This window comes from Sinohyriopsis cumingii, chromosome 15, assembly GCF_028554795.1.
Source record: "Sinohyriopsis cumingii isolate HCF-2022 chromosome 15, ASM2855479v2, whole genome shotgun sequence".
Lineage (NCBI taxonomy): Eukaryota > Metazoa > Mollusca > Bivalvia > Unionida > Unionidae > Sinohyriopsis > Sinohyriopsis cumingii.
The window spans coordinates 148600756-148625786 of record NC_142975.1 but is presented as its reverse complement, the minus strand read 5'-3'; the positions used below and the strand labels follow the sequence as shown (position 1 = coordinate 148625786).

General features: G+C 39.0%; 1 protein-coding gene across 1 annotated transcript in view; it reads left to right on the top strand.

Moving 5' to 3' along the window:
- LOC149783031 (tyrosinase-like protein 1) overlaps window positions 1-25031 on the top strand; it is a 68953-nt gene that overhangs the window by 28452 nt on the left and 15470 nt on the right. Inside the window, exon 3 of the mRNA XM_089934619.1 lies at window positions 7153-7256. Coding sequence (XP_089790745.1) covers window positions 7153-7256 — 104 coding nt within the window. The remainder of the gene's footprint in view (window positions 1-7152; window positions 7257-25031) is intronic.

The following is a 25031-nucleotide window of genomic DNA, read 5'->3' as shown; positions in this document are numbered from 1 at the left end:
TCCAGCGAGTTTTCTCGGGTATGGATCCGCCGCTGAGTACTTTAAACGATTTGGACACCCCAGACATGAAATGACTCGTGTTGCTATTAATGGACCACTGCCTGATTTTGATTTAACCGGATTCGCTCGCATAGTATCATTTGAATTCGCGGCAGGACTTCATCGCTGTTGCTATATTTGGATCGGTAGACACATGAATGAAAAGAAGTGGTTGCCAATAGCGCTGATACGGTATATGATTGATTGTAAAATGCTAGTTTCGTTGATTGTCAGTGACGCAATTATATCATACCGGGCGCAGACTGAAGTCTGGTTACCAGAACCGGAGCGTCTAGATAGCATAATTGACGAGTCCAGAAAACACATTGATGCCGACGAGGAATATATCGTCGAATGGTCCAAAAAGATATTTAACCAACGAAACCGCGAGGCAAAAGATCTCGGTAGAAGAATAATTGGTAAGTTCACACAAGGTGGAAAAAACTGCGACTACAAACGATATTGCTCACGGCTGATTATAGATGACGCAGAATATGATTTCGTAATCAAGGACGCAGTGGCAAAAAATAGATACGTGAACTGCAAAACAGCTTTCTTGTCCAATGGAACAAGGTTGGGTACAGTTGTTACTTACAGCGATGGAGACAGCCCAGCATACCCGCATTTGAGGGCGTCTATGCTGGGTTACGCCGCTATCAATTTATTCTCGATGATAAATAGATTTCCCGACACCGCAGTTAGAGTTGCGATTGATTCATTTTATATTGACGTAAAGTATAAGGGAAACATAGCCGAGTTTACTAGTCCGGACGAGAGTTGGGGTACATGGAGAATTAAAAATGAAATACGACGCGATTATTCCCCGTCAGCAGATGTCACCGTTGAGAACAACTACTTACGCGGTGATAAATTGTCAGAATGGTCTAATGCACCACCGTGTTCTGATCCAATTTGTAGACATAAAACAGTTTATTTAAGCGGCTGTGGCGGGTCAGGAAAGACGACTCGGGCAATTGAATTATTTCGAACGCGGGCAAGTATAATCGTGCTTACACCGACCCATAGACTAGCGCGAGAGATAAAACAACGAAATGTTGACGCCGTTACTTATCACAGCTTTTTTCGATACAGCGGCGGTGAGTGGACTCCTGATCGAATGGGCGAAAAATTTATTCCTGAGGTTATCATCTGGGATGAGATATGTACTGTTTCGTTAGATGTTTTACAAATGTTTCTTGATTGGTTGCTGCTCGCGAATACAGCGGTGATAATGTGCGGAGATCATGGTCAACCACCACCATTTGTCGGCGAGGGCCCACATGATTGGTTAAAGGGTTTTGTGGACTATTATGAAGAAACCGATACTGATTACCGAGCACTTGATGAACAACTGCGCGAGGTTAAAAAATTAATCAGATTACAGCCGGATAGAATTCAGTGTGAAATAATCCGCGAGGTGATTCCGGAAACGCTGTTAAATGAATTCTGGGAAACATGGAGACCAAACGATTTGATTGTAGCGAGTAGAAAGATAGTCAGAGACACACTTCAGCGGAAGTTGTTTACGTTGCATAAGGAAAAGTTTCCAATGCGCCCAGTGCCGTTATGTTATAGACCCGCGGACACACGGCGGCAGAACATTGAAGTCGAAATCCCGGCCACGACAGCGTCAGGGACAAAAAACAAATTCTCGTGCTGAATGATATCGTGCTCGTTGATATCAGCGTCGTCGAGGACGCGCTACGTGCTGATAAATCCCCGTGGACGCTAGGATACGCAACGACAATACATTCCTCGCAGGGACTGACTATCACGGACACAATTGTTTGGATGGTTGATAATCGCATCGAATGGTCAAATCTAGTCTATCTTGCAGTGTCCCGAGTACGGAGGATAAATCAGCTTCGAAGAATTGTTATTGACGGAGTCAGTGACGGAGTCACCAACGACAACGACATCATCGATGCAAGCGTCATTGATAGAAAACTCTCGGGTTACCGCCAACAGGATAAAAAAAACAGCGGCGTTTTGATATTGATGCCGAATTAATAATTGCGTTACGACAACAACAGAATAATCACTGCGCGAGTTGTAATTGTGTAATGCGCTGGCGTTATTCGGATAAAGACGCTCGCCAATTTACCGTGGACAGGATCGATAACAGTCTCGGTCATGTCAAAAACAATGTGAGGTTGACCTGTCTTGAGTGCAATAGACGCAACGGCGCTAGTTAAGACCACGCGGGGGCAATTGAGTATCGTCAGGTATCACTTGAAGTTGCTCGCGTGTAAACCCCCGCTGTGGGGCAGTTGAATCCAGTCTATAGATCGGTGGTCTATCAGTTGATCGTGTTATCGTTGATATGTTATGTGTGGTAACACTCCAGATAGGATCAGTAGCTCTTTTTTTACCGCCTTCAAGCTCTCCTGGTTCATATAGATATCTCACGGTAACATCGCCGAGAATCGGCTTGGAAACGCTATCTATTTTTGATCTTCCGGGTATATACTTTTTTTTAATCGCGTCGCTGGGCTTCATGTTGATTGCTCGGATAATCTCGTTATTTAACGCTGCAATTACGCCTGGCAACCTTTTGACCCATTCACGAGATCGTTTTTCTTGGATGAATTCCTTCGCGTATTGATACCCAAATAACCGTTCAGCAAGAGTCCGATTGAATCGTTCAACAATTGCCTGATCACGATGTAGCGCAGTATGACCTCGTCGTACCGCGACGCTATGATGTTTCAGCGTTGATAAAACAGCGCCGCGAAATTCACTACCAGGATCAACTTGTAATAGATTTGGCCAGCGCAGAGGGCCTCTTCGATAAATCCGCTCAAACGCATCGGCTACTTCAGTTGCTGACTTTGTTTTTAACGGCTCCGCTTGTTTGTATCGACTAGCAACATCAACTACGGTTAGCGCGTATTTGTAACCGTTGTCATGCGGCAGAAATAGTATATCAGCCTGATGAACTTCATTAGGTACGCTGACATCAAAGCGCGAGAAGTTGATTTGTTTAGGCGGTGGTAGATAGATTTGCCATATAGCCTGTTTGGATAACCAATTAGCCGCAGTGGCCTTTTTCACTTTTGCAGCGCTTGCAAGCTTACCAATTGCGGCCTTCCCCTTCCAGTATCCTCTCGGAGAATAATAGATGGATTCCATGTTGTTATTATAAACGCTAGCGTTTTCAATTACTAGCGCGAGAAGCTCCGCTTCCAATCATTAATTTACCTTTCATAGCCGATTTTACCAACCATGAAGCCAATTTTTCTTTGAAGGATTTATCAGGAATAGCATTTAACGCGTGAATTAATTTTACGTCCGCGATATGACGCTGTTGCAGATCGCTACTTTTGTAGTAAGCAACATCATGAGCATGACACGCCTTATCGATAGCGTTTATTGGATACTCACCGGGTTTGGGCTGATTTTGATCATCGAGTCTGATATCTAATCGTGTTCCGGGGCCACAGTAGTTATATCCTGGAAGGTGTTTTTCTCCTGGATACTTTGCCCACGGTGTTCCGGGGAGTTTTGATAACTTGGCTGCAATATCACCTCCTCGCTTTTTTTTAAAACATCCCCGGGTTTAATAGAAATAAATCTAAATTTCTTCGTACCGCATTGTACACACTTACCAGTAAGTGCCGATCTGTTATTTCTTGTTGTAACGGTTGTCATATCATTTGTGCCAGTACGCACTCTACACTTCACACAATATAGATCCATAATTTATGTATAGAGATATGAATATAATTGATTTTTCGGCGACTAAAACAAGAGAACCAGTTAAGCATGTTGCAGCGTTACCAAACTCGATCCGGATGATTATCATCGGACCATCTGGATCCGGCAAGACGCAATTGTTACTTAATTTAATAATGAGATGGATGAAGTGGGATAAGTTGTATTTAATCGCCCCTAGCGTAGATGATCAACGATGCTACGAGGTGTTGAAAGATTTCAACGAGAATGCATCAGCGATCGCTGAAAAAAATGTTATTGAGTTTATTACAGATATCAATGAAGCACCAGGTATTGATGATATTGATGGCGACGTTAACAATCTAGTCGTGTACGATGATGTTATGTTAGACAATCAAAAAAACCCAGCTAGGATATTTTCCAGAGGCAGGCATAAAAACACTGACGTGATATATGTCACTCAACGATACACTCAGATTCCAAAAGTAATCAGAGACAACTGTAATATTCTTGCTGTATTCAACGGCGTCGATACACACACGCTACGAAATATTTGGCAGACATGGTGCGGCGGTGACATGGACTTCAATGTTTTTCGAAACTTTTTTAGTCATGCTCAGTCGACCCCACATCGATTTGTAACGATAAATTTACATGATCCTCGGACACGATATCGTATCGGACTTGACCAAATATTCGGTTAAATTGTAAGTAGCCACTTAGCAGCAGGGAGGGCGATGACATCGACGCGGTCGTCGCGCTTTTTTACCGGACGCTGACGACGCTGGGATCGGCGCGCAGAAGGTATTAATTAAACCAAATGACGATTGGACGATCCCCCGACGACCGCGTCGTTTTTTTTTTACCATTCGCTGACGACGCTGGATCCGCTGAGTGCAGAAAGTATTAATTAAGCCAAATGACGATTGAACAAAATGTCGGATTCGCCCTCCCTGCTGCTACCTAACTAAATAGCTACACGAAAGGGAGGCAGTAAGCCTCTAAAGTCTGATTCTGGGCAAGAGAAGGAATTATAAGGAATAACCAAATGAAAAGCTGATTTAAAAAAATACAGAGACATTTGAAACAGACGAGACAACAATTACAAACAAGCAGCAAACAAAAGCAGTTTTGATAAACGGAAGGGTTTTTCTTACCTGGTTATTTTAGCTCGGGTGTGTTTATGTCGGTATATGGGGTGGGGTGGGGTGTCGGTTGTATACATTGCAATTATCTGCTCAGACCACGTTTATTTTTTATTTTTTGGGGTCACCTTTCTAAAGATTTTGTTTTACTTAATGTTTATATTTTGTTTATTTATTTTGCTTTTCGTATGTTTTTTTGTTGGTTTGTTTTTATATTATTGGTAGTGATAAAAACATGTGCTCTGTTGAGGTTTTAATTTAAATTAACGTCCAATGATTTATGTTGCTACATTCATCAATTGTTGACTGTAAGCCACTTTTATTTATTTCTTGTACAAATAAACACGTTTTGGGTTTAATTTAATTTGTACATACAGAATGCATCTAGAAAACAGCATTTTCCCACTATTAGATGGAACTGTACCTTTTTGTATGTTATCACAGGTAGTAAGATTTAGACAAAAAATAGAAAAATCTTTCACGGTGCGTGCATATTTTTACACTAGACCGTATTTCCGTAGACCATGTGCAACCAATTTCAGATATTTAGGCAGTTCTGCTGGGGTGGAAGGTTACAGAGCATTCCCTGTTGAAAACATGGAAATGGCTGGCACCATGTGGTAGTGGTATAGGCTAGTTGTTATACACACAGCCTAGCATAATTTAGAACCCTCTCTGCCTCGACTAGTAGAATATATATCTGCTCAGTTCTTAAACATAATAAATAAAACACAGTTCGTAATTTTAAGATGCCGACATTGAACCTATTGTCCAGTACTTATAAACATATTCTAGGACGAAATCAAACTTAGCCTAGCCACATTGCCGCCAAAAGATGTGGTTCAGGTATTTAAATGCTTTCTAAAATCTTTGATCTTTTCTACGAAAAGACTGTTTGTATCACATTATCCTTGTATCCCTGACATCAAGGACATGTAGACCGCAAAATCTGGCATAATGTGACAATGACAGTAAGAAATGACTAAGTAAGAGTTCCAGTTTGTTAAACACAAACCGCACATTTTTGCAGAGGAAAGAAATAAAGTAACGTCGGATATCAAATCATTGTTCCATGTTGGAACAGGGTTAAGTAATGTTTTATGAGTGAATTTAAGGCGAGTACAGGGCCGTCGCAAGTAATTTAGCATGATGTGGCAGAGATGAAAGGGTGAAATTACATGTATCTATTTTCCATATGCCAACACACTTCTGCCAGCTTGCTATTCAACGACCATCCCACTTTCTATTTCTTAAGCATGTCACTGAAACTTTCCAAGAGCCACTCGATCGATTCTCCACCGACGACGAGATATTTCACAACAAGTTACCTTTATTAAATGATATTTACTGTATACATTGTAAGCTGGAATTCCTAATGTCTTCTTTCCAAGATTTCCAAATAAACTGTTATACATTATCGCATTAAAGTAAATTATTCAAAAAGATAAAAACTAACACGATTTTAGGGAAGGATGCTCATGTATTACCCTATACCATACGTCGGTGTAAATTGGAAATATTTCATTGATCATCTATACAATTGACAGTACCTCTTTAATATAAGGAAAGGTTTCAACTGCGTGTCAGATTAAAGTCAGTTATGAACATTATGAGAAAACATATATGCATACATACATACACACAAATATACATGCACACAAAAATACATACATACATACATACATACATACATACGCACACACCTACATACATGCATACATACATACATACACACACACATACATACATGCATCATACATACATACATACATACACACACATACATACATACATACACACAAACATACATACATACATACATACATACATACATACACACAGCATACATACATACACACAAACATACATACATACATTCACGCACGCACGCACACACACACACATACATACATACATACATACATACATACATACATACATACATACATACATACATACATACAGGCATGCATGCATACATACATACATACATACATACATACATACATACATACACACTGGCATTGGAAAGGATGGACTTAATTCAGTCAGTCAGTCAGTCAGTCATACATACATACATGCATACATACATACAAACATACATACATACAGACATGCATACATACATACATACATTACATACATACATACATACATACATACATACATACATACATACATACATACATACATAAATACATACATACATACATACATACATACATTGCTTTAAACCTTGTAATTCTTATTTCCGAGCCTGATTGATGCTTAAATCTTGGATTAATTTTTCCAGAACGGTGAATATGACACTTTCGCACGCATACACAGTGGGCCAAATTTGGGTCAATTTCATGACGGGCCAAATTTTCTTGGTTGGCACAGAATTTATCTAGCGTAGTAAGTCTCTCTCTCTCTCACTCTCTCTCTCTCTCTCTCTCTCTCTCTCTCTCTCTCTCTCTCTCGTTAAGATCAATTTCTTGTCTTTTCTGAAACAACAAAAACGTCCTCAATGGAGACATTGCTGAGACTTTAACTGGCTGTGTCAATTACAATTTGCTATATTTTAAAGATTACGTTAATCCTTTATTTCATACCCCCTTAAAAAAATTAAATTATTTGCCTTCAATTTTATAGACACTTTCAAGAATTTAAATTATTTATCTTTCATCGCGAACGACAATAACCTTACGTTTATTTGTATGTATTTAGCCTCCTAAATATCTATTTTACAGGATGTTTAGATTTAACATTTTTGTAACTGAACTTTTAATTGGCACTATATAGCAAGGATTTTACTGATATGCCCCTGGATACTTTAAAAAAAATTCTTCCACCTTTCCCTGAACGTGTTGACATAATATTTGAAGCAGGAGCATTTAAATTATTTTTTGACCTTTCAGATTTTCTTTTTAAAACAAATAATTTCAAAAGATATACCTTACGATGCACGTGACCGTATAAAGATATATCCATGGAACCACTATGTTCATTAAATCAGAAAGTGTTGAGACATTGCTGACCCTTCTCGTCACGGCAGTACGTGCTTTATTTTGACTGAATACGATACGAATTGAGAATTTGCCATTATGTATTTATACCAGTATATCTGAGATAAACTGATGTCATGGTCCGTTATGGTCTTTTTTCTCTTTGGTTATCAAAAGCTAACGATGAATATGCTTAAATTACAGCTTTGAAGAAGCTGTTCGAAGGTATGACAACTCCCTGTCTTTGCCCTTTTGGGACTACACCTTGGATTTCCCACTGAGTGATCCGACTCAGTCAGTCTTATGGTCAGCTACTTTCCTTGGCAATGGTGATGGAGTCGTGTGGTCAGGTCCGTTCTCCGGTTGGGTCGTCAACGGGTCTCCTCTGATACGTAATACCGGCCATCAGGGCGCTCTAATGTCCAAACAAGACGTGGATACAGTATTAACCCGGTGTGACACCTCGGAGATAACATTCCCACGTGAGACTGGTACGTACAATCTCGAAATTTATCACAACAGGGTACACAACTGGGTTGGAGGCAATATGGAACTACTAGATACTGCTGCATTTGATCCAGCGTTTTTCCTGCATCATGCTTTTGTAGACTATGTATGGGAACTCTTCCGGCTACGTCAGTTGACAGTATGTGGAATTAACCCTGAAGCTAATTATCCAAACGTTGTTGGTGATCATGCGCCTCAGCGAGAGATGCACGCATTTCCGCAACATCGAGCAAGTGATGGCTATGCCAATTACTGGACCGACTCATGGTATACATACGAAATGTCACCGTCCTGTAGCCGTGTCAGACCCGACTGCGGATCTCTTTACCTCAAATGTGACATCGATCGCGACATTTGTGTCTCTAAAACACGTAGCGAAATTAAAACATCGCGGACGTCATCAACAGAACGTCGAAAAAGAAGCGCCTTGGTGCTGGAGACGCCGTCATCGTGCACAGGGACTATAAGCGGGACAATGCAAAACACATACCATATAAATGGTAATAATGATATCGACAGCTGGGTGTACATTCCTATTCAAATTGCTTACATCAGGCCCAGTGGATATCACTTTCACTCGTATCCTATTCAAGACGGCAAAGTGCAGTACGTTCAAGATGTATATTCACCGTTTCTCTATCCCAACTTGCATTCGTATGTAAAAAGTGAAGATCTTAAAGCATATCCAAATTGCGGCCTTGACCCTTCGGGTGCTGGTCAGATCTATGTACGCTCCGACGGTCTAACTTATTATGGAACGTACGTTGATTATGTATTATCCGATGTACGCCAGCCATATGGTTCCACTGTAGTTTACATAGGAGTTAAGAATCCTGGTTCGGGCATATCGGAGGCCATATTGTCTGCCCATGATAAATGTGGTCGACCATGCAGTGTCACGTGCGCCAAACCAAATACCGATCCGCCATCTTACAAGAGATGTTCTGGTGTCATTCGTCTGTCCGCGCGTCTTCCGCTAATGTATGGTTCAAATTATGGAGATGCAGTGCTCAGTGCTTGGGATCCGCTTGGAATGGGACCTGAGTTCAACGGTATCCATGTTATTATTATCTGTAATTATAGAGATATTTGGCCGTGGTGATACACGCTCGGCTTGGAACAACACGTACTTACATTGCCATCAAGAAGAAATTATGCATGCACATTACCAGCCATTCCGCACGGAATCTCTCTCTCTCTCTCTCTCTCTCTCTCTCTCTCTCGTTATATATGAATACTAAACAAAGCTTGTTTTCTTAGCAAGTCGGGCAAGTGCTTTATGTATATTTTACCTCTCTCTCTCTCTCTCTCTCGTTATATATAAATACTACAGTTAAATCAGCTTGGTATGAAGGAGCACTGAGTGCTCTCACTGAAAATAAAGAATAAAGCTTGTTTTCTTAGCAGGTCGGGCAAGTGCTTTATGTATATTTTACCTTTATGTCAGCGAAATGGTCACAGCCTTCGAGCGAATATCTAGTGTGTTAATGAATGATATGAGTTATGCAATACATTTACTTTTCATGGCCAGTCAAAGCCGGCGATATCTCAAGTAGTGACATATTAACGTAGAAGGAACTCACTCGCAGACAGCTAATGCCCGTCATACCTTGATAGTAATACAGGTTAATGTCGATGTACTCTCTCCACGACTTACAGGTAATAGTCAATGTCCGCAGTATCACAGCAGTGCTACAAGTTAAGGTCGAGCTCTCTTATAGTAACAAGTGACGCTAGACAAAGATAGATAATACATTCTCTTGTTCTATGTGTCAATGTTCATTATATCTGTTTTCTCAATATATTTCCTCCATTGTTTAAAAAATTCCTGTACGACTTGAAATAAATGGTCAGAAGGATAAGTAATACTTGTCAACCCAATGGATTTCTTTATTAGATTTGGTAAACTATGAGCAAATTTATTAGATATTCTGTTGAGCGGTTGGGTTGAATAGCTTTGAATTGACTGTCAGACAGACAAACAGACATATCGAAGAAATGGAAAACAGTTAATAGTATGCTAGTGTGAAAACTATGTTAACGCATACACTGTTTTCTTGATTTTTACCGTCGACAAAACGTTTTCGATTTTAATAAACAGAACTGAAAGATGAGAAAGATTTCTTTGTTGACAAATTATAAAGTTACAATCAGAAATATAAAAAACATGTCATATGACTGGATAAACAAAGACAATCGTCTAGAGGATGGGCTGACTTAGTTACCATTAAATGAATGAGTCGTTTAGAGTTACGTACCCTGTAAAATGAATTCAACGGAATGTGTTAGTACTAAATATGATATACCGCTCCAGTGGTCTAGTCGTTGGAGCATCCGCCTGGAATGCGAGAGGTCGTGGGTTCAAACCCCGGCCGAGTCATACCAAAGACTTATAAAAAATGGTACATACAGCTGCGTCGCAAGACGCTTAGCATTAAGAGGTTAGCGTTAGGACTGGTCGGCATGGTGTCAGGATAATGTGACTGGGTGGGACATCATGCTTTGTGCCTGACATCACGATAAACTGCCACACTGCAGACATCGTAGCGATATGAAAAATTGCTAAAGCTACATTAAAAGTCCAAATCACACACACACACAGAGACACACACACACACACACACACACACACACACACACACACACACTAAATGTGATATATAACCTGACCCATGTTTATAAGTCTTTGATAAGACCTGGCCGGGGTACGAAACCGCGACCTCCCGCAAATTTAATATTATATGTTTGTAGCAAGATTGGCAAAGCACGCTTACCTCTTATGACTGACCTCTCGAAGAGATAATTTAAAATCAATTGAAAGAATACGCTGCGTGCATGGTTTTTGCCCAAAAGCTCCTTGTATGTGTCTTATTAGGCCGTAAATCGCTCTCATTAGAACGTTTTAAGACAAACCGTTTCCGTAAAAAAAACTTCAGTCTAGAACTGTTAGCAGTGATTGTTATTAATCGATTTGTTTGCTTTTTTGTATAACTTTGGTTTTTATAAAAGCTGTAACTCCAGCAGAATTAGCGCTTCACTATATTTACATGAATATACGCGGTTTTGAACAAATCTGGTTTGGATGATGTACGCATGTGGTGATAATTCGATACCATGGTCACCATAATTCTGCGGTAGCAAATTAGTCACCACATGTTACATAATATCACATAGCTCACATCACTACCGTCTATTACCGTAAATATGCTGATTATTAACATACTTTCATAAGTATCCTATCAAAAGTCTGCTCAGTATACAAGATGTGATGAGCAAGGTATCAAGGATTAAAATCATAACATAGTTAAGATACGAAACGCTGAAATGTTAGCTCCACGTTACTTTGTTACAATGGCGACGATGCAGCGTTACACAGGAATGATATAATGGCCATGGTGCATTTGGAGTGTTGGGTAGGATGGTGCGCTGGAAAGGAAAAGGTGGTTCCGAATTAGTACCTGTTTTGGGGTGTATAAACACAAAAAACTGTAATATCGATTTGAATGAATATCATTCGTCATAGCGTTACGTGACTGTTCTTCATTCATAAATAAGTCATTAGTTACATATACATACAGGTGACAGTTTGAAGTATTTTCTGGAGTATGTGTACTTTTCCCCTCGAAAATAAATATATTGTCGTGGGAGCGTTTTGCGGCGGAGCTACAACGTAAACGCTCCAATGAAGGCGATTTATCTTGTAATAGGGCCTACTTTAAAAATACAGCCCGGCGATCTCTCTCTGTTTACATCCAGTAGTTCCTATGTGGCGACATCAATACAATAAAAATGGTATAAGTTTGAGCCTACTAGGATACAGACTTCTTGTGAAAAATTAACTTTTATCGGTATTTTTTTCCAGCCAGTCTGCGTCATTTTTTTAAATACCATATTTTAAATACCAATACACCTTGACTGTTTCCGTATTTCACTAAATAATAAGATACCTGTTACCGCATAAAACATAAAATAATGCCTCGCCGATTGGTAACTTGAAAGTGAAAAATAAAAAAAATAAGTTTACATTTAATTAACATAAATTAACATGTTGCAGAGACATATACAATATAAAGATGGAATTAACATCCAAATACTCCCACTATTGTAATGAGTGCATATTTGCAATACTTCATTAATATATTTACCAAGGTCAAAAAAAAATTACCTTTAATTTTTTGAACCATAAAGTTGAATTACTTTTAACATTGTTGGTCTTGTATACTAATCATTTCAATATATATTTCACTTACCAGTTATAAGACATATCAAACCCAGCCCCTCCCCCCCCCCACTCAAAAATAGAAAATTCTTCTTCAAGAACAAATGCATCACATTTAGTAAAACGCACACAATTTCAAACTTTTGGTTAGAGTGCAATCACAGCTTCTCATTTCTATATGTGAATGATGAATAGATATTGTACATTTTATCACGTCTTTTAATGTCTGATTCATCCACTCGACTTCTGACCCGGAAACAGAGGATTTTGAACCAACCAATTCGGATTGAGGACATGCCATAAAGAGTGCCATTTCCTCTTTGTTAAAAAGTAATGCATTTTCCAAGAGTATAGACCATTAAAACATTTGTTGAAGACATTACTAAAATCTTGACATGTTAGCCACATAGGTCATTATTAAAAGTGAAACTGAAAACAACAAAGATATATCCAAGACAATGAAAAAATGACTCGAAACAGTACCTAATGTTCAAAGCGACTAAATCGATACAAAACAGCAATTATTGTGAAAGGGGATTAGAACACCTCAAAACAATACCAAATGTTTACCAAAATTTGAACGACTTAAAATATAAGGGGATTAGAATGACGCAAAACAATACATACTGTTCAAAGGGATTAGAATGACTCAAAACAATCCTTACTGTTCAAAGGGATTATACTGACTCAAAGCAATAGTGTTTACGGGGATTTTAGTGACTCCAAACAATACTTAGTGTTCGAAAGTATTAGAATGACTCAAAACAATAGTGTTTATTGGGATTAGAATGACTACAAACAATACTTACTGTTCGAAGTGATTAGAATGACTCAAAACATTACTTTCTGTTTTGAAGGGATTAGAACGACTCAAAACAACAGTGTTTAAGGGATTAGAGTGGCTCCAAACAATACATTCTATTCGAAGGGATTAAAATGACTCAAAACAATGGTGTTTAAGGGCATGAGAGTGGCTCCAAACAATACTTACTGTACAGAAGGATTTGAATAACTCAAAAACAGCAACAAAATGAAATACGACACATTACATCCTGTCTTTTTTTACGCCCGTTTTGTTCGTAGTGAACATATCAAGTACATGTATTTTGGATATTTTAGTCTAGATCAATGGGTTCCCGGTCCTGTGTTACCGAGTGGTCTAAGGCACTCTCGCCTTTATAGATCACTGACACATCTCACATCTGTCCGATGAAGTTCGAGTATCAATCAGATTATCATGGATATGTCAGTAAGCTTATGAGCTGCTCCCCTTGGGTCGATGGTTCTTCCTGACATCGTCACTGTCTATCAAAAATAGACTAGTAGCCATATGTAGGCTATCATGCGCTGAAAAAATGGCGTTAAATCCCACAAACCATCACACACACACACACACACACACACACAAGAAAATAAACAGATCATTGGCTCTCAAACATTCTGTATCTGCGGACAACTTCTGGGTATTCTAAGCAAGGTTAATACATCACCTGCTGAAAGGTCGCGGCACACAAGATGTTCGCAATCCATAGTTTGAAGCCCTATATTCTAGATCATACATAGAATAATATACTTATATGATCTTTATATTTGATACGTAGAATAAAACAAATCGATAATATGTACTCATATTGAATAAATACTAAAGATATGTACTTCCGCGTGCATATTCACATGCACGCTCGTATGCATATATGCACTTGTACATTATAATGATACATGAAAATATACATGCATCTACACATGCAAGCATACATACATACATATACACACACACACACACACACACACACATACATACATACATACATACATACATACATACATACATACATACATACATACATACATATTTAGTTTGGAAATGCTCATATTTTCAAGTAACTTGGCCATGGGCAAGTCCAAAAAGTTGAGTTGGTTTTTGTTAGTTTTCCGTTACAAATTTGAAGCCAGTTTCGACAAATAAAGTGTAAATATTACTATTCTAACTGACCAGTTGACCGTTCCGAAGGCCTAGTGGTTAGTGTGTCCGCCTCAGATGCGGGAGATCGCGGGTTCGCGGGTTCGAACCCCGGCCGAGTCATACCAAAGACTTGAAAAATGGTACTAACATCTGCCTCTCTAGACTCTCAGCATTAAGAGGTTAGTGTTAGGACTAGTCTGGTCGGCCTTGTGTCAGGATAACGTGACTGAGTCGGCCATGATGCTAACTGTATGTGGCATGATCCCCCAGTGCTAGACATCACTATAAACTGCCACTCTGCAGACATCGTAGCGATATGACTGAAAAATTATTAATGCTACTTTAAAAATCCAAATCTTACACATACACACTAACTTACCACTTACCAGTTACATTTTAATCGCAATATTTGTAAGCACCAGAGATTATTCGACGTTCAAGTCCCTAACCTAGCTCGGGCAGTTTGCCAGCTGGCCGAGTATAAAGGTTGTTTTGCTATATGTTGCCGTCTTTAGGTGAGTAAGCGTTAATTGTTTATATATAAAAAAAAAAAACCTTGTGAGATTCATTGACAGGTGTGTTTGGAGATTAAAGGTCGTCGTCACTAATGATTAACCACCATGATTTCTTTCAAAGCAGTATCGATCAACCGAAAATGTAAAGCCCACACGTGATGATTCTGATCTGCTGTTTACGTGGCAATTACCAGGAGAGAAATAAGTAAATATTACTTAGCAAAGAATTAAATGGATAAAAATAAGTGTTCTCAATCGCTCATTGATACATGTTGGTGATTAAAGGTGTCTAGATGATACTTGTGAAGTTTTCACTATTCGTGATATTATGAATCTGCTATTTTATTTAGGCAAGAAAAGGAAACTTGACGAAGCTTTTAGCTATAATGAACCCATTTTACAGAAAAATTGGGGCCCCGAGTGGCCGAGTGGTCTAAAGCGCTCTCCGTTACGGATCACTGCCATCTCACCTCTGCGTGGGTTCGAGTCCAGGATTCGGCCAATGTGGGTATGTGAGAAAGCTTGCCAGTAGCTTCTCGTGGGTCGGTAGTTCTTCTCGGGGTTTTCCCGGGTTCTTCCTCCACCATTAATACTGGCCTCCATACATAGCCTATCGTGTGCTGAAAAATGGCGTTAAACCCCACAACAACAACAACAGAAAAATAAGCAGCAGCTTTCTTGCTGATAAACGTGCAAGAAAGTTTCAATCATCGTGGATTAATTAGTATCCGTGACTGGAACGCGATTCAGAAAATGAATTAATGTTCTGCAGCCACTGCAGAAAATATCCAAAAACTGCTTATGGCATAAACGGTATACCAAATCATTTTTCTATAAGGACGGACAATTAAGCGTAAGCAGACACATAACACACAATAGAGTGAAATCTTCGACAATATTGTGACTATTCCAATGATGGACCTATTTTTGCTTTGTTTTCCTTCTGGATGCATCATTAAATATGCACAATCATTTACACTTTAGTTGGAAAGATACACTGTAACCATGTGTATGAAAACATTATTAAAATTAAATTATTATCATCATCATCTCTCAAAAATCTAGCTCTTTCTAAATCATTGTGTCCATGACCATTTATGGTGAAAATTCGAATTTCCAAAGAGGAAGTTAAATTTGCCCGGGGCAAGCTGTCTTTTAGAATTCTTTTTAACTTACGCCCAAAGTAAAAGATTTACAGAAACATTCATGAAACAATCCTATATCACATATACAGAAGCTGCAACTGTTCTAAAAATGCTTAATGAAAATCAATATACCTCCTGTATTAATTAAATTTTATGTCAGACAGTTCATACTATCTATCTTGAGTTAGATTTCCAAGAAAGCGTGATAAAAGTCTTGCTTCGAGTAGACCACTACACATCTCTCACACATATCTCTCACGCATATCTCTCATGCATATTGAAATAAACAAGATGGCCGCTATCGCTTAACCGGCTTGAAGCAGCTGTTCTGTTTTTTATTGCCGTTTTCATGATGTTTGGGCTTGTTGCCTGTTTTCATCTACGTTATTGTGTTTATTATGTACTGGCTGTTAAATTCGTATGTGTTTCTTCATCTCCTTGTTTTGGAAATGAGAACAATTAGACTTTTTCTCAGCTGTCTTGCTCCACTGTTTTTGAACAAACCGCCATCACGTGATACTCGCCAGTCAACCCGTTTATGCTACGACGGACCCTCATTAATTGCTTTAAATGATCACTCCTTGGCTCTTCACGCTACATTGTGCCCTAGACTAAACGAACTGGGTCTATTTCATCATTACGTAAATGTAAACAGAAGCGAAAAAAGAAACGTTGTTTCAATGCTGGCCGGCGTAGAACAGGAAGAAGAATTCCAATTATCTCCCTTATTTCGGCTCAACAATTAAAAAAAAATTTGACCGTTAATTTAGATAACCTAATTCAAATCCCTATTAATTCATCAACTTTTAAGTCAACTATCCAGGAGATACCTCTGCGTATTGCATTATTCAATGCCCAGTCAGTAGGACCACCGGAAAAGCGCACAGAAATAGTTAATTTTATCAACGACCAGAATATTGACGTCTTTTTCCTGACAGACACATGGCTAAAAACACAGGCGATGAGCCCAAGTGTGCGGATCTAACACCCACTGGTTACTCCATCAAGTCGTTCCCCCGTAATTCTCGCGGAGGTGGAATTGCTGTCATCACAAAGAACTCCATGATAAAACGTCTTAACCACACCACAACATTCAATTTCGACCACACATCGTTTGAACTAGTCCAAACCACACTCACACTGGAGTAAAGGTCAGTCCATTTTTTCTGCGTATACCGCCCTCCTCCTAGTAGAAAAAAACAAGCTGGCTGACTCTCTCTTTTTGGAGCAGTTTCCGAATCTCCTGGACTATGGAAATTCGATAGGTGGCAACCTGATTATTCTTGGAGATTTCAACTTTCACTTTGACTGTCCCGGAATCCCAAATAGATCAAAACTCATAGATTCCATCAATGTTTTCAACCTCAAGCAGTCAGTTAACCAACCCACCCATAAACATGGTCACATTTTAGACGGGATTATTCATAGACCTGATGATAACATGCTACGGTCCTCCGTCGTATCCCATGACCTTGCATCAGATCACCTCTGCATTATATGCCATTTTGACGTATCAGTCCCTAACCTTCCACCTTTATCTGCTATTAAGAGAAACCTCCGTATGATAAATAGAACCAAACTAATGCACGACATCCAAGCTAACCTAACAACTTGCCTACCTCCTACGCAGAACAACTCGATAACTGCCTGCGTTCATTGCTTGACAAACATGCACCAGCTACCAAGTGCAGAGTATCAATTCAAACGTGTTCTCCATGGTATAGCAGTGTTAGGGACCAGATTCGCACTGCTAAAAGAGACCGCCGTAAAGCTGAGAGGCTTTGGCTTTCCACCAGACTCACTATTCATAAGAAAATCTATGAAGCCGCTAAGAAGAATGTCACAAATATAGTCCATGCAGAGAAATCAGCCCACTACACTACTAAGATCATGGAAAGTTCCAGCTGCAAAGAGCTCTTCGAGATTACTAACAAGCTAATGTCAAGGAACAAATCTACACCACTTTAAACAACCTTCTCTCCAGATGACCTTCCGGACATGTTTGCAAATTTCTTCCGTGACAAAGTTTAAACCATTAGAGATAAGCTTGACACCACAATTTCAATTGACTCATCGTCACCATACAGTTGGGATACAGAATTTGAGCGGCAACCATTAACAGCATTTGGATAGCGGAAAGATTACAGTCCTCACCCTCCTTGATTTATCTGCAGCATTTGAAACAATAGACCATGATATATTACTTCACCGTCTCCAGCATGTATTTGGCATTAATGATACATCCTTACTGTGGTTCAAGTCCTACTTGGTCAATAGGACACAAATTGTATCTGCAAATGGAATACACTCCAGCCCAGTTGATCTATGTTGTGGTGTTCGTCAGGGGTCTGTTCTTGGACCTGTTCTCTTCATTCTGTACAGTTAGTCGCTCTCAAGTGTCATAGATCATCATCCATTGTCTCACCAATTGTCTCACCTCTGTCTGCGTGGGTTCGTGTCTCGGATTCGGCTAATGTGGGTATGTGAGAAAGCTTGCCAGTAGCTTCTCGTGGGTCGATGGGTCTTTTTTGGGGTTTTTCCCGGGTTCTTCCTCCACCATTAATACTGGCCGCCATGTATAGCATATCGTGTGCTGAAAAATGGCGTTAAACCCTACGCCAAACCAAAACAACTCACCAATTGTACGCTGATGACACCCAAATATACAAATCTAACCACCCAACTGAAGTTGATGCTTCCATCAAGGTGTAGAGAGTTGCATTTCTGTAACAAGCTGCAGATGAATGATGATAAAACTGAGGCCATTCTGATCACAACACAAAGACTTTCTCATTCACATCCTTTACCTCAAACAATAAATATCAGCAACACCAACATTAAATTCACACAATCAGTACGAAACCTAGGTGTTACTCTGGACAGTACTCTCACATTGCATCAACATGTCATGAACATATGCAAGGCTGCATATCTTGAGCTGAGACGCATCAGCTCAATTCGCAAATATCTTTCAGTTGATGCCACTAAAACACTTGTGTGTTCATTAGTACTTTCAAAACTGGACTATTGTAACTCAGTTATGTCTGTTTCATCTCAATATCTGCTCCAGAAACTTCAAAAAGTTCAAAACACAGCTGCTCGGATCATACTTAGAGTACCACGATCAGAGCACACCTCCCCGCTGATCTATCCCTTACACTGGCTATCCATTCGATCCAGAATCAAACACAACATTTGTTCTCTGTGCTACGTTTCACTGTCGGACTCTAGTCCAACATACCTATCCGACCTCACCAGTGTGTATACACCAGCAAGATACTTACGCTCCTCTTCTGACAATCGTATACTCATTATTCCCACTATGAAAACAAAGTAATATGGACAGCGTTCTTTTGCATACCAGGGCCCAGCAACGTGGAATGAATTGCCCACTGAACTTAGACACAAAGACACAGTGATCACGTTCAAGAGGGCTCTCAAAACTCAATTATTTCGACTGCAAGAACAAACTTAAAGACCTAATAATGTTTCCTACCTTAAATATTCTCAGCATGTTTTTTTAATGTTTTCTAATCTCATGGTGTTTGTTTTTGTAATCATATCATTATGTGTTTTTTTTTTATCTTATACAATGTTGTAAAGCGCTTAGAGCTTCTAAAGATTAGGCGCTATACAAAGTCCTCATCATTATTATTATCTTTCACACATATCTCTCACGCATATCTCTCACACATATCTCTCACGCATACCTCTCATACATATCTTTCACAAACATTTTTTCCTCTTGTGTATTACAGTCATCTGTATCAACCCCACCATAAAGTTTCCTAAAAGTATCTTTTTGACAAATTTCTTTATTATATATAAATGAAACATTAAAACTTTCTTCAACAAGCATCATCGTTTTGAGAAGACATCCTTCCAAAACCAACACAATTCGCTAAGTGAACAGAGGAGCTAGTACAACACAATCGCGCTCAATATAGGTCACACTTAGGAATTGCAACAAAAAAAAACTAAGCGAAGCCATCAGGAAGCGCAGCACGTCATCATCCTGTATACTTCACACTTGACATTACAAGACAAAAAGTTGCTGAACATGAAACTGGCTAAGTGCAGAGCATTGGAAGCGAAGAGGTCTGCTAGTGCAACCCTTCATATATCAAACTAAACTATTACAAGAAATAAGCATTTGTCAATATGGGGCTAAGTAAACAGCAAACCGAGTACAATACATGCTCACTCTACACACGTCACACTTAGGCATTACAACAAATAAGCATTCTTGAATATGAAACTGGCCAAACACGAAGGAGAGCTATTGAAATACATCATCATCCAGCATACACGGGCATTACAAGAAATAAACTGGCTAAGTGAAGTGCAATACGTCCAAACCTTACATACGTCACACAACATAGGCATTACAGGAATTAAACGTTCCTGATTATGGACTTAACTAAACCAAGAGGAGAGATATAGCTACATGTCCGCACACCGCACACATGACACTTTGTCATTACAAAAATAAACCTTACTGAATATACAAGTGGCTATGTGAAGAGGAAAGCAGTGTAACACATCAAAATCCTACATAGCTGACACTTAAACATTACAAAACATAAACGTTCTTTGGATATGGAATTGGCAAAGTAACGAGCGATGAATATGGTGCAACATGTCCTCACCATACACATTTACATGTCCTCACCATACACACTTACATGTTGTCAAGTTTGCCTGCCCGCGATTACGTAAGTCAGGAACAAAGGAATGGGTTAGCGCCATGTGTATGTAGACCCTGCGTCTATCGTAGCGATTCGTGTTTTACAAGAGCCCACAATTTTAGGTGTTAAAACTAACATGCAGACGTTGAAATCTTTGTTCTAAGAACCCCCGATGCTCTTGTAAATCTCTCCGCTTTGACAGATGGTCTGAGGCTCGTCTGTTAAACTAAACCGACTGGGGTAGAATTGATATCCAGTCGGAACTGGTGAAGGGTGGGGCCATCAATTCCAACCAGAATTTAACAGCTGGGAACGAATTAGTCATTGTGAAGCATCGTGCTGAGAAGTTGTAGCAACAAATCCGAGGAAGCTTTTGGGGACTGAACTACCGGGTAGTCAAGTCCCGAGTCTCAGAGAGACAGGATAGAACAAGGCAGTTGCTGGAGAAAGAGAGAGAGGAGGAGGAGAAAGGAGACAAAAGGGGAAGAGGATAGTAAGAATCGCAGTACGGAGAACGCCGGAAGGAGGAAAGGAATTAGCAGAGTAGAGCACAGATGAGTAGAAACCAAGTACAGGGGAAAGCCATCTCACACTATAATCTCGTGATGAAATAGGTTGTTACATGGTCGAGAGGAAGAAGACTGGTTGAGAAATTAATATCGTTTAAATTGTATTAAATTGTTATTCTTTTGAATTTCACCATTGTGTTCTTAATAATTTAATTGTCGGTATTGCTGACTGGGGGCTCGGCGCTGTATCTCTCTTTATCACTAATTTCACTTCCTACAAAAACGAGCCAGGGTGGGAATTCCATAGTAATTCAAATAAATATTGGGAGCACCCCACCCCCAACTCATAACAGAGCGTACGTAGAACGCCACACATGTCCTCACCATACACACTTAGGCATTATGAGAACTGCGATTATTAAATATGCAATAAATGATTAAGTGATGAGGAGAGCTAATGCAATTCGACCTCGCCGCTGCATACAGCAAAGGCATTACAAGAAATAAACGCCCTTGAATGTGTAAAAGGCTAAGTGATGAGGAGAGCTAATGCAATTCGACCTCACTGCTGCATGCGTCATAGGCATTACAAGAAATAAACACCCATGCATGTGTAAAAGGCTAAGTGATGAGGAGAGCTAATGCAATTCGACCTCACCGCTGCATACATCATAGGCATTACAAGAGATAAACACCCATGAATGTGAAAATGGTTCAATGATGCGGAGAGTTAATGCAGTATGCCCTCGCCCTACATACTTCACACTTTGGAATTATATAAATTAGACCTTTTCGATAATGTAGTTGGCTAGTTGGAGAGGAGAGCTAGTACAACAGGTCCTAACACTGCACACGTCACACTTAGACATAACAGTAAATAAGCGTTATTATTTGCTTTTTTCTTCAGCTTTACATTGTTAGAATCTTGCAGTATTTTTCCATACTGCACTGCTTCATATTGTACGAAATGTGCCTAAAAAATAGCATCGTGAATTAGAACTATTTTGTAGACTAACAATATACGTTCATGTGGTAGATGTTTTAGGTTTTGGTTTAAAAAATTTGTTTGTGAATGAACTAAACAAGCTGTTTCATCCTTTTGAAAGATATGATGAAGTTAACGATGTCGACGAGTTCACCGGGTCACAAATCAAACTTTCAAACAAGTAAACGAATGAACGTGATATTCGCTATGTCAGTAAGAAACGTGAGAGACGCATTATTTAGAAGAAATGTTCGTAACTTTTCGCAAACAGAATGGTTCAGACTATGACCAGTGCTCTATAAGGTCTATAACAATAGCATATAAATCTAGGGTCTATAAAGATAGCATAGAAAAGCATACCGAGTACAAAGACTGTCGCATATATATCGGACAAGTACCAGTCTACAAGTCAGTCAAATTATTATATGCTCATTTTTTTCTCCGTTAACTTTACATTGTCATAATCGTGCACTAGTTTACGATATTGCACTCACGTTTACATCATATTGCACTCACGTGTGCCCAATAGTGTATTAGGAAGTACTTTGTAAACAAATCATGTACACTTTACGTTTTGGTTGATTAAATTTGTTTCTGAATGAACTAAAGCAGATGTTTCGTGGATTGAAACATATCAGCTGCTTTGGCACATTCCGGGTTAACCTTTTTGATACAGTGTTTCGGACTTAGGCCAGACATAGACGCCAGACAGGGTCCTTACAAATAGCATGCAAGTATAAAGACATAAACTGTCTTCTTTAGCAGGTAAGACGATTGGAAAAAATATACTTACAGTTTTACATCCTGAATTTCCTCAAAATGTACTTTCTTAGTTCTGCAAATCCTAATTGCACAAGCCATGTCATGGGTCCCCAATCTTGATTACACTTTTCGAAATTGTACTCTAATTTCGATTATATTCCACGCGCTATTACATCCTCCTTACTGCACTCAAAATGAAATAAACATTATAATCCATAGCGTCGTTTTGATAACTGCGATTGAAAGACATCATATTTTCCCCACATTATGATTTCAAACATTCAATGACAGAACAGAAATACACTTGCAGATATCAACACGCTGCTCCTTAGCTGCTGAAATCCGATGTACTTCATGTAGAATTGGCACAGATAAATCTAGTCCATAATCACGAAATTCGGTAGAATCGACAAAAATACCAAAATATATTCATTCCAGATCAAATGGAAAAGTTGTTGCAATGCGTATTCATTCACAATATGACTCCAAATTTCAATTTTAAATGATCAAAAAACGCCATTTATTCCTCGAAAGTTATGTCTAGCACGCGATTAAGTTCAAATTTATCTGGGCGATATGTTGTGCGCATTAATAATGTTGTTGTTGTGTAATGATGAATCGGCGCTTGTGTATTTAGTTTGGAATACGGCATACATTCAGTACTTTGTTTCTTGTAGTGTATGTTTGTTTATATAATTAAGCCTTAGGTAGAATAAGAAATTGAGCATATAATAAAAAGGTTACTGCATTTGTATGGGAAAATATGAACTCGTTTTTTTCGGATGGATATACTGCACTTCCAAAGTCGTGCAGTATATCATCCAAAAAACTCGTTCATATTTTCCCATACAAATGCAGTAGCCTATAAATACTAAATTCGAGGGAGAAAAAAATGAAACTAAAGGTTTTGGTAAGAAACTAAGACCCATAGAACTAATAAACCAAGACGACGAAGTCTTATTTCCGCTTGCTGTCACACAGTAGCTGCTTTGCAAATTCCCCGTTCAAGGTTTCTGATACAATGTTTGGATTTAGAGTAGCATAGAAGCCATACTTAGCTGGGGTCCCTCCAACAGGGAGCATGCAACTGAGTATAATATAAATGTTACTGCATTTGTATGGGAAAATATGAACTCGTTTTTCCGAACTAATACTGCACTCCCACGGTTGTGTGGTATTACTCAGGAAAAACTCGTTCATATTTTCCAGTACAAATACAGTAACCCAGAATTACTGAATATGGATAAGTGAAGTAGAGAGCAATTGACAAGGGTCTTTCTGATGAATACATTGTAGGAGGTGTGAAATATTCTTAAACTCGATACAGAAGTGATGTAGATGCCACTTCTAATTAAAAATGATATATTTGGAACATATTGGTATACATTTACACAAAGACTTAGTGACATAAACCATGTTTTTGTATCATTCCGATAAGTAGTATCAAATGTATGTTTACTCATTTAGTATCATTTAACGTTTCAGTCAAACACAACATGAAAGAAACAAAAGCTGATGCAGAATCAACTTCTGTTTTTAAGTAATCTCTCTGTTGCAAAAATTGTGTAAATTTCAACACAATATAGGTATTTATTTTATTCTTTACATGGCTTTGCATCGCTGTTGTGCAATATTTACGTATGATATCCGGGTTCAAAAACTTTCGTTGTTGTGTTTTGTCACGTGAATAATGGGCGAAAATGGCAGGTATCTAGAAGAAATTTATTTTAATAGTTATCACATTGTCCTCCGATGAACTTTACCTTATAATTGGAACAGAGTTAAGGATACTCGCTTGCGTTTAAAACTGTTTGTTTCAGATATAAAACTACTATATAATGGGGTTTTGCAACACTTCTCAGATGTCTCATCGCAAAAGAATCTTTTAAAAC